The following is a 13,467-nucleotide window of genomic DNA, read 5'->3' as shown; positions in this document are numbered from 1 at the left end:
AAACATTTGTATAAATAAAACTCAGGATCAGGGAAAATGATGTATTAGGACTATGTTTATATGTATTCACACAGTTATTATGACTCAAGTTTGGTTCAAGGTTGTCTGGCAGGAGGGGCAAAATAGGAAATGTGCTCATACTACTCTTGAGGAGAAACGCTGTTCCTTGAAGTGACTTTAGAAACATATCTCTGATGTGTCCTCAACATTCTGATAGTGTAGGAGAGCAAAACTTGCCACCCCAAAATGTCTCTTTGGTATGAGGGTTATTTTGACCTGAAAACAAATCAAGGCCCCAAAGACTCAGGAAGAAACTTTGACCTGCCCCCTAACTGCCTAAAAATTTTTTAGGTAGAGGTCCTGTTCCTGGAATAGAGCCATCAGCAGAGGTAAGTTCAAAGAATATGGGCCAGGTGTGGCAGGAGAAACTTGACAGAGCCCAGAGATCAGAGTTCACTCTGTATCCCATTGTTTCAGCATGACCCAGAGAACAAGTGTTTACCAAACATTTGCTTTTCCGTCTCCATGTGAATTGCCCTCCTCCCCTTAGAAGTCTCCAGCCACTCCTCCAACCTCCTTTTGTCTTTAGCTGAAGATGGTATTTAAGGTGAGGGATTCAGCCATCTTGGCAAGTTACTCAGTTTTCCTGGGTCTCTCCCATGTATACATGTTATTAAACTTTGTTTGACTTTTCTCCTGTTAATCTGTCTCATGTCAATTTAATTCTTAGACCAGCCAGAAGATCCTAGAAGGGTAGAGGAAAATTTCTTCCTCCCTGGTAATAGCAAATATGGCAGTAGATTTTATGCATAAACAGCTTATAATTATTAAAATTATTAAATTTCAATTGTTATAAAAATTAATTTAACATATTTTCAGGTCTCATTTGTTCAATTATGAACTTCTGATTTAGTGATAGTATACTCTGCATGGACTTTAATGGGTAGTAACAAATAATATGCAAATTGCTGGTTCTGGACTCAGGCACAATGCTAATAATGAAATACAAAAGGTGCCACTTCAAAATGTTTTTGTTTTTTTTAAATTATTATATTACAGAGGAAAGGAACTAGATATAGGAAACTAATGTTTCAGATAGCAACAGATCTCAGAAGTAGGACACAGATGAATGAAGTTTATGTTACCCATCTCATGTTTATTGCTTTTGTAAAAATAAATGTCACACCTTTTGTTTTAGTGATTTTTCTGCTCTTCTGTTACATTACTTTGAGGGGGTTTAAGATTGCACTTTGATTACTGTCTGTAACTTTCCAGCAGGGAGGGTTTTACATATTAAAATGTCCACTGTGAATTACACCTTCACGAAAATAGGTAGCTATTTATGACCACAGGACACTCAAATAAAATTAGAATTATGGTGGTTAGGTTCACAGAGCACTAGTGTGTAGTGTGTGCCTTTTCTTCCTTGAGATCTTTCACAGTGTGTCCTCAGACCACCTCTGGGTAATTACCCAGATTCAAAAGTACAGGGCACTTTGTCGCTGGGAATGATGAGAACTTGAGGTACTGTGATTGGATCATTACATCTTGAAGTGATGATAACAGCTACAGACTCAATGTCTAATATTTGTGGTCAATCATGAAATATTTCACTATGTTACTATAAAAGCCAAATTAATAGGACAAAGAAAATATTTTTCAAAGTAACTGGTGATGTAACAAAAAATGTAAGTTCTTTTGATTTGGATGCAGCCTCAAAGTTTCAGGAGAAGTTTTCATTTATGGAAAACAGACAGATCTGACCCTGAATAGCAGCATAGAAAAGAGAAATTGCACAACTAAAGAGAAAACTAAGTATCCACTAACATAATGGATAGTGCAGGTTATCTGAAGATACCTTTAAAGTATGGAGGCCAGACACGAGCATCTCCTAGAGCAGGTATTGAACCTGAGAGATGGAGTAGATATCACCCTGTTCTTTGAATTCTCTTCCTGCCTCCGGTATGTGTGTAGGAGTATGGGTGTGTGTGGTATAAAGTGAAGGGTGGGGAAGCAAGTAGTAAGCAAACTTTATTTTAAATTTCTGAGACATAATTTTGTCAGGTAATCTTATTCTTGTTTTGGGGCACTTACAGTAGAACAAAGGGCCATTATAAGCAGCATGGCCCTGGAAGCTGAACTAACAATGTAGGTGGGAAATATAACTGAAATACCCTTGAGAGGGGGACCAGGTGTGTTTCTCTTCTATCTCTGATTACCCTGAAGAACCTAAGTGGTGATGAGATGAAAGCACACAGACATCATTTTTACTGCAGGGAAGAAAAGCAGAAGTCTACAGACTGATCCTATAGCCTTATGGAAATAATAAACCCACTGGATTGCAAAGGCACCTGGAATAAAACTTCTTTTGCTCACTCATGTGTGACTTTAAAAATTTAAGCAACAAAATCGTTAATGCCCCTTTCCCTGAAAGCGTTCAATTTCTTAGCATCTTGTGGCCTCGAAGCAACTCCTTTGAAATCAGCAGTACAATACAATGGTTTTCTCTGTCTTCCTCAAGTACTTCTGGAAAGGAGGATTCTCATTTTGTAATTGCAGTTGCCACTGCAATGCTTTATATTTATTAATATTCCCTCATCAAGACTTCAAGGTTTTCTATATATTTTCATTCACCTTTCAAACCATACATACAAGATAGAGGACACCTCCAATTTTCAGGTGTAGAAACTAAGGCACATCATAGCTCAAACTCTTGTTCCTATTTACAGACTTAGCAATACAACTGGGAAAAGGATATATAAACTAGGGAGAAAGAGGACCCTCTCATCTTCCAATCAAATCCCCTACTTCTAACATGTTGATCTGCATCACACATAAAATTTCATCACAAAAATGAATGCCATTTCCTTGCCATCCTCTTTTAAAATGAAAGTGCTCATTTTTAGACTGCTTCACATTTAGGGCTGCCCCTTTCCCTAACAAGCTTTAGGATGCTGGCCTCTACGCCACCCTGAAGTCTAATCATGACCAGATCTTAACAACAACAGCTACTGTTTAATGAACACCTAAGTTATGTGGCAAGCACATTACACAATACACAACACAATGACCCACAAGGCAAAAGTAAATGCTATTATCCTCAGTTTATAAAAGAATCATTGAGGCTCAGAGGTATTATGTAGGTTGTCTAAGTTCACACAGCGAATAAGTGGCAGAGGAAGAATCTTACCTCAGGACTGCCCACTCCCTCTACCCCCCATCTCCCATCACTGCCCTGACTCCAGAGCACAAGCTCTTTCCACAGCTGCCTAAGGTACAATATTTTACCCAAAGGCAAAAGCACGGTAGGACCAAAGAGCCTATTCCACTGTTCACTGTTGTTGCATAAGAGTTGTTTACATGACTGAAGTACTCTGAGTGACTCACCTGATCCTCTGAGAGGTGAGAGCCAGGACTCCTATGCTGACATGACATTGGGAGAATCCACTTCTCTTTCAACAGAAAGCAACACAAATCGCTACTCTAATTTTCTTCCTAGAAGTCATCAGTTGGTTGTGTGAGGTTCTAAGTTTGGCAGCAAGACTCCATCTTTTTAGTCTTCAATAACTCTATATGTGTGTACATGCACGCACGTGTGCCCTCATGTGGGTCACGGGCCAAATTCAGAGAAATGCCCAATTTGGAACATATATGGGTGGGTGGATTTTTTCTGTCAGAATTTTCTTTTGGTACTTGTTCTCCTGGTTAAGAATAACCTTGCGATCTTTCAGGAAAGAAATGAAAGCTCTTACATCCTGTATAACCCTCAGCAATGATATAACGTGATGTTATAAGTCCATTGTTGCCTAGCTCATTAGACAGTGACTCCATGAAGGCAGGGATGTTCCATGTTTTGTTCTTTTTTAAAATTTTGGTAAGAACACTCACCATGAGGTCTATCCTCTTGACACATTTAAGTGTACAATACATTATTGCTGACCTTAGGTACGATGCTATACCTTATTCATCTTGCTTAACTGAGTGTTTATGCCTATTGATGAACAACTCCTCATTTCCCCCTCCCCTCAGCTCCCAGTAATCATGATTCTCTCCTTTGAGCTTATGAATTTGGCTATTTTAGATACCTCATAGAAGTAGAATCATGCAGTATTTATTTTTCTGTGTCTGGCTTATTTCCCTTAGCATAATGTTCTTAAGTTCATCCATGTTGTTGCATACTGCAGAATCTCCTTCTTCTTAAAGGCTGAGTAGTATTCCATTTCATATATAGACCACATTTTCTTTCACCTTTCATCTGTCGATGGAAACAAGTTGTTGCCACATCCTAGCTAACGTGAATGGTGCTGCAATGAACATGGGAGTGCTAATATCTCTCTGAGATCCTGATTTCAATTCTTTTGGCTATATGCCCAGAAGTGGGATTACTGGGTCATGTGGTTCTATATCTAATTTTTTGAGGAACCTCCATATTGTTCTCCATAGCTACTGCACCCTTTTGTATTCCCACCATTTGTGCAAGGGTTCATATTTCTCCATATCATCAGCAACACTTTTTGTCTTTTTTTTTTAAAAAAAAACAATATGCAATCCTAACGGTAGTGATGTGATAACTCATTGGGGTTTTGATTTGCATTTCCTTGATGATTAGTGATGTTGAACATCTTTTCATATACCTGGTGGCCATTTGTATGTCTTCTTTGGAGAAACGTCTATTCAAATCCTTAGCTCATTTTTTAATTGGGTTATTAATTTTTTTGCTATTGAATTGTAGGAGTGACATATATTTTGGAGATTAACCCCTTACCAGATATGCGATTTGCAAATATTTTCTACCATTCCTTAGGTTGCCTTTTCATTTCTTCTACCATGCAGAAGCTTTTAAGCTCAATGTAGTCCCAATTGTGCATTTCATGTTTTGTTCTTAATAGTATCTCTAGGGCTTAGCACAGCGTTGGGAACATGATAGGCACTCAATACATATTTGGGTCTTGGCATATCAGTAGGTCCTTCCAAGCCCCAAGAGTACTGACCCTTCTCATCCTTGGGACCCTGGGAGGGTGGAGGGCACTAAGCCTAGGTGTTATGCAGGCTGTAGAGAGCCATGGAAACTGGAAGTCATGTACTATCTGGACATTGCCCTCTCAAGAGGGTACACTGGTATAAAGTTCTAGACTTCTTTTGCAAAGTTCTCCCTGTTTAAACCTTTTAACTTTTATCTTCCCTCCCTACTTCTTCTTCCCCCTCTGAAAACAAAACCCTGCTTGGGTGCTAATTAAAATGCAGAAATGTTTTTACTGGTAAAATGTATTTTGCTTATAACCCAAAAACATGTTGAAAAATTGCATAGTCTGTTGGCTTAATGGGAATCTAAAAGATGGAACTCTAACATTTTAATCTATTACAATATGTGTAGAACATGGGCACACCAGGGCAGATACTGCCATAGGGAATTAGAGTGACTTGTCCAAGTTCAGTTTATCTGTTATTCTGTCTTTCTGGCTGAGTAGTACTTGATGAGCCGAATAATCTGTTTGGTGTATCTTCCCCATACGTCTACATCATGGAGAGTCACTTGTGTCCCAAGTCTCCAGCACTCTGCGTGCCCACCCTGGACAGGTCCTATCAACTCTCCACCTGTGTGCCATCTCATTTACCCACATAAGTCCTCTATAACTATGCTTCTTTAAGTTCAATGATACAGACTTAATTAGAAGATTGAGTCTAGAAACATTAGTGAAGGGGAAATATCAGAAGAGATATTTTAGAAAGAAGTGAGGTGCTTCCCTACCTCCCAAGAACATGTTCTTTTTCTCTTGGGTCACTTGACGTGGAGAAGCCAGGGAGTAAAACATCCTGGCTCTTGTCAAAACTTCACAGTAAGGGCCAGAAAATTTTAGTGCTGGGAAGAACCTTAGAGACGTTATGGAGTCTAAATCAACCTGCTCATGTTATAAATAAGGAAACTTCATGGCTTTTAAAAGGCCACAGATAGTAACTGGCAGAACTGAGACACAAAAAAGTGATAGTAACTCACGGCAGTGGCAAAACTATGGCGGTACCAGCCACCCTGCTATTTTTGGTGGTGTTGGCCTTTCAGGAAGAACCACATAAAGCCACAGCTGTTGGGCTGCCAACCTCAGTACCACCACTCATTTCAGGGGCTTGCAAACATTCAATTAGCCCAGATTAGAAAAGACAGCAGACTTGAAGCAATGAAGGAGAAGACAGAAATGAACCAACCATTCTGTCTGGTTTTGTTTTAAGTGAATCCTCTGTTCACCTCAATATTAATTTAAATGCTGACATGTTGTTTCCAGAGAATGTTTTACTAATCAGTTAAGGTTTAATTGTGGTTTAAAAAACAGTGCTATCCTAGCACTTTGTTGTCTTGTAATAGCACCAACCAACTCTGCTTTCTATCAGCTTTCATCGTTGCTCACCTGCCTCTTCTACTAGATTACAAGCTATGAGTCTTACTCATTACTTTATCCTCTTTATCCTTACTCATTAATTACTGTGCTATATCCTTAGCACAGTGCTTTGCACACTGTAGCTGCTGGATAAAATGTTTATTGAGCTGGCTGCTGTTAATGTCAGCTTGTTTTTATTTGGATGTACAACAGCAGGAAAGAAGCAGCAATGAAATAAGTCTTCGTAGTTTACAAAATGCAACTCCACATGCTCAGTGGTCATAATTTACAAACACTGGCACTATCTGTCCCAATTATATTACAGAAAATTCTGTCCTGAGAAACTAACAAAATAATATCAAGTCTAAAAATAAGAAAAGGAATTCATTTTATTTTGTTCTAGTACATTGTTTCTTTTCAGAGGTTTACGTTTGTTCCATGGAGTCTAAGTGAATAATCATGTTACTGGAAGTAAATCATTTTAGATATATCACTAAGTAATTTTGCCAATGGATATTACAGTCTCAATTTAACATTATTACTATTTGATAACACGATGTGTTTGAAACTCTTTACAAACTGTCATTAAGTCCCCAGAGAACATGATGTTTGAGATAATTTTGGAAACACAAGCTAGGCACTCAGAAACCACATGAGCCAAGAGCCTTTTAAATTTAAATCTTTGTCCTTTGCAGTTGCCAGGGGCTCAAATGGGCAGAAGTCCTTTTAGCCAGATGATTAACTCAGGCATATCACATGCAGACTTCCTGACCTCCTTAATTTTTTGAATTTTTAAGCAGAGAGAACAGCAGAGATCATGTTGGACATCTTCACCAACAATGATGGTGAAATGCTTGGATGTGTCAATATTTACTTTAGTGGCTGAGTTCACTTTATAAGCATTATTACAAACTGGCAATTTTATCAATATTCACTCCATCGTCATTGAGGGAAGGTCGACATTCTGCTCATCAATGTTCAATCTCTGGTGATACAAATACATGGTTTCTGCTTTCAACAAGGCCTAGTCCAGCTAAATGTAATCAAATGTACTGGTGCTGTGACTAAAATGTGTGTAACGTATAGCACAGGGACAAGATGAAGAGAATAATGTAAGGGGGTGCTATGAGTAAGGAGATAGCGCTCAAGTTGAATCACACCATGTAGGTTTCTGTTAAATGAACAGGGCAGAAAGGGTGGCCCAAGGTAAGGGATAAGGAGGAGGAAGAGATGCAGCAATGACTTTACAGTAATTCCTATGGGTGGAGATTTGGGGCAATGCTGTGGGGTAGGGTGACTCTAAAGGAATTCTGGAGTGCTATTACAGGGAGGTACGCAGAGCCCTGTACACGCTTCATGAGATGGGCAAAACAAACGCATTGAAAGGTTTTCATCAGAAAATAACATGACTCAATTTGTGTCTTTAAAAGCTCTCTAAGGCAGTAGCATGGAGAGTTAACTGAAGGACTGTGAGATGATTGATGATAAGATTAGGAAAATATTATAATCACTCTGGTGAACAATGAGAAATGTCTGAATTAAGGCATGACAATGGAGATGGTTAAGATGGAGATCCACAGCCCCTCATGCCTATAAAATATTTAATTAGCAGCTGGTGGATGTAAACTTTTTTTTTTTTTTTGGATGGGATTTGAAGTAGGTATCACTGTAGACGTCAGAGATGATAGAAAGGGATTGGTCTAGGATGATGAACCCCTGGTTTCTGTCTTGGTAGCAATAAGATAGAAGTTGGAAACTAGGGGGATCAAGGGAGAAAGATGATAAATTTTTGCTCAACAAGGCAAATGCTGTGTTTGTAGGGTCAACGGAACACCTGCATGGAGATGTTTTATTGACAGCTAGACATTTGGATCTGGAGCGCAGCAAACAGACCTGGGCCAGATACATATATTCAGTGGTCATAATGACAGTAGAAGATGCAAATAAGTATACGAGCTTGCCCGGTGAGAGCATGTGGAGTGAGAAAAGAAAAAGTCCTGAAGTTCACTATTTGGTTAATTGACTGAATTTATTTAAATTAATTGCTGCCTTGAAAATTTAATGCATCATCATTTCTCTATAATACCCTACAATATAACCCTACTATAATCAATAGCTTTCCTCGTCTCTGTCTCATCTACTGTGGATATGGACACCTGTTTATCCTGCAAGACCCTGGGAGTGAGGACTTGAGCACCTGAAAGTGTAATTCTCTGAGTTAACTGCAGGCTACATGAATAAAGTAGAAGCAATAGATGTTATCTGCCTGAACATACACAGTGAGGACTTGAACTTGATGTTATATGAAAAAGGAAAGAAAACATAGTGACTTTATTGCTATTAAGCAGGTACAAATTAAGTCAAAAACTTTCACTATAAGAAAACTCAACAAAATAGGAAGAACTTTTATTATGTTGTAATCTACAGGGTACAGTCCTAATGATTTAATGCAATCACTGTCAAAAGTACTTCCAATATTTTGGAAGACAAACACTAAATTTTAAAGCTAAATTGCCAAATTAAAGACATGATCTTGTAAAAAAATTTCACAAAATTGAATATGAGCAAGTATGAGTCAACACAAAAAGGAACAAACACTAACGCAGGGGTTCTGACTTGAGAAGGGGGCATGGGACTTAAAAAGAATACCAATACCTGGGTCCCCACCTACAGGTATGTACATCACAACCTAGGGTGCTGTAGAGCTGGGGAATCAGTACTATTTCTTTTTTTTTTTGAACTTTATTTTATTTATTTTTTATACAGCAGGTTCTTACTAGTTATCTATTTTATACATATTAGTGTATACATGTCAATCCTAATCTCCCAATTCATCCCACCACCACCCCACCCTACCACTTTCCCACCTTGCTGTCCATACGTTTGTCCGCTACATCTGTGTCTCTGTTTCTGCCCCAGGTGACTCTAAAGTGCAGCCTGAGTTTTGAACCCTTGTACTCAGCATACAGGTAGAAGATGGGGAAGGAAGAAAAACTAGCCTGGTATGGCAGAGAAGACCTTATACGTCATATTGCACTTGTGATTAACAGTCAGAAGCTCATGGAAAGGATCCAAAGTGCTACTGAGCTATGCATGCTACTGAGCAAATATTCATTTAAATATTATATACAACTGTCACTTTTGATTATCTATAGTAAAGAGAAAAAGACTCAGAGAAAATCAACACATACGATAAAACGGAATGAAAACTGCACACCATATTACAAAATGATTATGGAGCTGGGACTATATTAACTTCTAAAGAAAACATCAAGCAATAATTCAACAACTATTTTTAAAATTATGAAGAAATCTTCTGACGTCAGGTGGGTGCAGGTTATATTAGCTATTTTCAAAAAGAATATTTGATGATATTTGTATGTAGATATTTTACGCAGTGCTAACAACCATTAAGTGTAACTATATGTAGTTTTAAAGAAATAAAAATATTCAGACTTATAAGGAACTTCTCAGATTATAAATTTTCCCACAGGATATTATTTTTGATGACTTTTTATTTGTTTCTAGAGATAGGATTGACAACCGATTATAACACAAACCATACGTGCCCATTCTCCATCTTTCTTTCCCACCTGGGACACTAAACATTCTGTGACATTTGCTGTCTCATTTTTAGCACCAGACAATATAACATTTGCTCCAGTGTAAACATAGAGGTCAGCAAAAGAAATCAATCTCTTTTTCGGGGTACCTTAAGGGCTCAAAATGTTGTACACGGATTGAAATAAACCGGCATTTCCATATTAGGAATTTTGTCCAACCTGGACTTGGCTTACTAATAGAAGAGCCCTGTTATCAAATAGTCCTTCTGCACTTTGTATCTTTCTTGGCACATTTCCCTCCTGGTGATACAATTTATTATAACACGTCTTCCATACCCTCTGCTGTTGTAATGTAATGTAATACAATCAAAGCTCACCTTTGATTCTCCCAGTTCCCAGTGACACCTGGACTTGGTATGGTATTGTGTCAGTTACCACAAAAATCAAATTAGTATATTGACTTTTCACTTGCTCACTCCTTCATTAATTTAGTTTTAACTGAAAACCTCCTATGTGCCCAGCACTGTGCTGAATGGTCCCTTGTTCTCTAGGAGCTAAAAGCACAAGCAGTTCTAGGGATTTAAGTGCATAAACACTTATGTTGATAAATATGTTAGACACATCCATTTAACTGAAAAATGAACATTAAGCTAATAGTTACTACAATGTACTCATGCCACTAGTAAGCAGAGATTAAGAGCATTTGAAAACTACGAATGAGAGTGATTCCTGATATCTCATATTTGGCTACCACAAGGTTGACAGAAGTGTTACCTGGAGCAATCTAGGAAGGGGATGGAGTTGCAGGATGACGGACCGATAGAACACAGGTGGGGCTGAGGGCAGATGCTAATGCTGAGTACAGTAATACAGCCTCAGAGAAGGCTTGAAGGAGCTATGGATTACTTAGGCTAAGGTGTTCTTGAGAGCCCTGTCCACAGACAAAGTAGAGGGGACAGACAATAATATGAGAAGAAACCAAAGGTAGTCTAAGGACGCCTTAATGAAAAAAGTTTAAATTTTGATTAAATCCCTGACTCATCTTTAGTACATTCTTAGATGCTCTTAGAAGTACTCAACAGAAAGAGAACACTACACCTTCTAACATTATTCTAAGTCAGGTTCTTTCTCTTAATGCGACAAAGTCCCTCTTCCGAATGAACATGTTAGAAAACTGGAATATACATACTCATCCTTGTCCACCTTTTCTCGAAGCTTCTTTAGCTGTTTATTTTGGCTGAACTTCAAGTTTTGAATTATGTTCTCAAAGTATTCGTCTTCCCTGTAGCTCAACTATATTGATTTAAAAGATTTGGGGAAAAATATTAAAACCGGTATCTTCAAAGTTTTTGCTAAATAGCATGAAGAGATATTTTCTTAAATTCTATCACTTAATAAAGTTAACAGAGGACATTAAAACTTGCCAAAGAAAAGTTAAGTTCCAACTAGCTTAGTTCTATATTACAGATCACTGCTGCGCTGGCTGAATCACTACTTCAGTCTATTCTTTTGTAATGAGTCAAATGAAACTAAATGTCAGACAAGCTTTTCTATATTGATATTCATCCTTACAGGACAGACAAGATAAAAGCATTCATATTTAGTACCTACTATGTTATAAGGACACTGTTATAAGAACTTCATATATCACACTTTTTAATCCCCATAATAATCTTATGAAGGTGGGCCGTTACCACCATTTTAAAGCTGAGGAAACTGAAGCTTGCCCAAGTTAATGAGTGATGGAGCTGAGATTTGAACCCTAGGAGTCCGGCTTTGAGCTTATGCTCTTAGCCAGCTAGTGAGAGCTGTAGCTGAGATCTGAACCCAAGCAATTCAGCTGTGAGACTATGTGCTCAGCCACTGGACTCCTGCACAAGGGCCCCGGGGACTCACATGTTACAGCCAGCTCATTTTTTTAAAAAGTCAAGCTTTTCTGCAAGTGGAAAAAGAAAAGAGGACACTGTGCCTTGCAAACTCCCGTGCACTCAGCGGATTAGGAATCGCTGTCATCCCCAGATCTAGGCAAGGGTCACCTTGTCACCAGGGTTTCAAGCAGTTGTGGTGACTGCAAGGTTAACAACAGGATCTTTAGCTGAGTCTGAAATCAATACTGTAATGACTTCAATCAACTCTGTTTTCTTTTCATTGTTACATTACCAAAGGGGAATAAAATAGTTCCCCATTCTCAAATAGTAGATTTTTTTTCAAATAGAGAAGGCATGACCTGGTTTACCCAGTGGAGGAATAATTAGAAAGTGGAAGGAAAGCTGAAGATTTGACTTTTCAGGCGTGTATAAAATGAGATAAGAAGCCTGAGTACTGCCTGTTCATCACTTAAATGTCTATGTCTTAATGCTCTTTAAAAAAACACCAGATTTTTATCACTACTCTTAAAATGGAATGTATGGAAAGCAAAATAACAAAACCAAATACAGACCAGCCCATGAAACAATAGGCTAAAACTAAAACAAACATAGTTCTGGCTTCAGTGTTAAAGGCTTAATATCAATATAATAAGACCTCTGGGTGTAGGCTATTTCACATAATTTCTGGCCCCCCCCATAGCTAGAAATGACATTGCCACCAGCCCCAGGCATCAGCAGTGCAGTCTTTATGAAGACTTACCTCAAGGTATTCATTATTCAGTTTGTTGTCATTTGAAATAATGTCATCAGGATAGCCGATCCTTTCTTTAATTGCTAAGGCCTATGAAAATAAGAATATTGAATGTGAGCATGATTATGAACTTTCAAATGCAAACATTATAATTTGCCCTTGACAGCAGTTGAATAACCTGATCCATACTGTGTACAAGATGAGTATCTGACAACGTTTAAACAGAGATCTTTTGCACTGGCTTTTTCTTGGAGTTCAAAATAAACAAAAAATAGTTCTGAAATTTAGCTTCTAATACCCTATTCTCATAGGCTGCAGCTTTCCCAAGAAAACCAAAATGAAAACTGACAAGTCATTGTTCCACATGTATTGTACTTTTATGAACTTTTTCTCTGCAAGGCTTTTTTCTTCAATTTTACAGGAGGGGTAATATTTAGAACTTCCATTCTAGCAGCTTATAATTATCTTTTCACTTCACTGATTTGGCTGAGAAAACAGATGTGGGCTTACAGGTTTAATGCTAATATTCTTTCTAAATATTGGTTCCTGGAGTTTTTATGTTCTCCTTTGGTCTCCAGAGCTAGTGTACCTAACTTCCCGTGGTTAAATGAATGACATTAGTTAAACAAGTAGAAAACAGGGTTTTCCTTGTTATACCATCTCATATTTACCACTACCTTACTACTATTTCTATTTTTATTATTTTAAAATTGTTTACTTATTGTAATTATTTCATCAGTACCACTTGTTTACTACTTGCTATTTCTATTTCTATTTTTTATTTCTCTCATTTTTCTCAAAGATAGTTGACTTTTGATTTTATCATATCACATTATTCAAATAATTTAACTAATTTAATATTTTCATGGGATATTAAGCTTGCATCTCTGAATTATTTGTTTTACCATCAAATG

At 37.8% G+C, this 13,467-nt stretch overlaps 1 protein-coding gene across 9 annotated transcripts in view; it reads right to left on the bottom strand.

The window, feature by feature from the left end:
- MME (membrane metalloendopeptidase) overlaps window positions 1–13,467 on the bottom strand; it is a 287,069-nt gene that overhangs the window by 24,653 nt on the left and 248,949 nt on the right. For all 9 annotated transcript variants that reach the window (XM_068546130.1, XM_068546128.1, XM_068546126.1 and 6 more), the window contains 2 exons: window positions 12,563–12,643; window positions 11,124–11,227 (listed from right to left, as the gene is read on the bottom strand). In XM_068546130.1, the coding sequence (XP_068402231.1) occupies window positions 11,124–11,227; window positions 12,563–12,643 (185 nt within the window). The remainder of the gene's footprint in view (window positions 1–11,123; window positions 11,228–12,562; window positions 12,644–13,467) is intronic.

The sequence above is a fragment of the Eschrichtius robustus genome, chromosome 6 (assembly GCF_028021215.1).
Source record: "Eschrichtius robustus isolate mEscRob2 chromosome 6, mEscRob2.pri, whole genome shotgun sequence".
NCBI lineage: Eukaryota > Metazoa > Chordata > Mammalia > Artiodactyla > Eschrichtiidae > Eschrichtius > Eschrichtius robustus.
The sequence above is the reverse complement of the archived record's forward strand: the minus strand, read 5'-3'. Positions and strand labels throughout refer to the sequence as shown.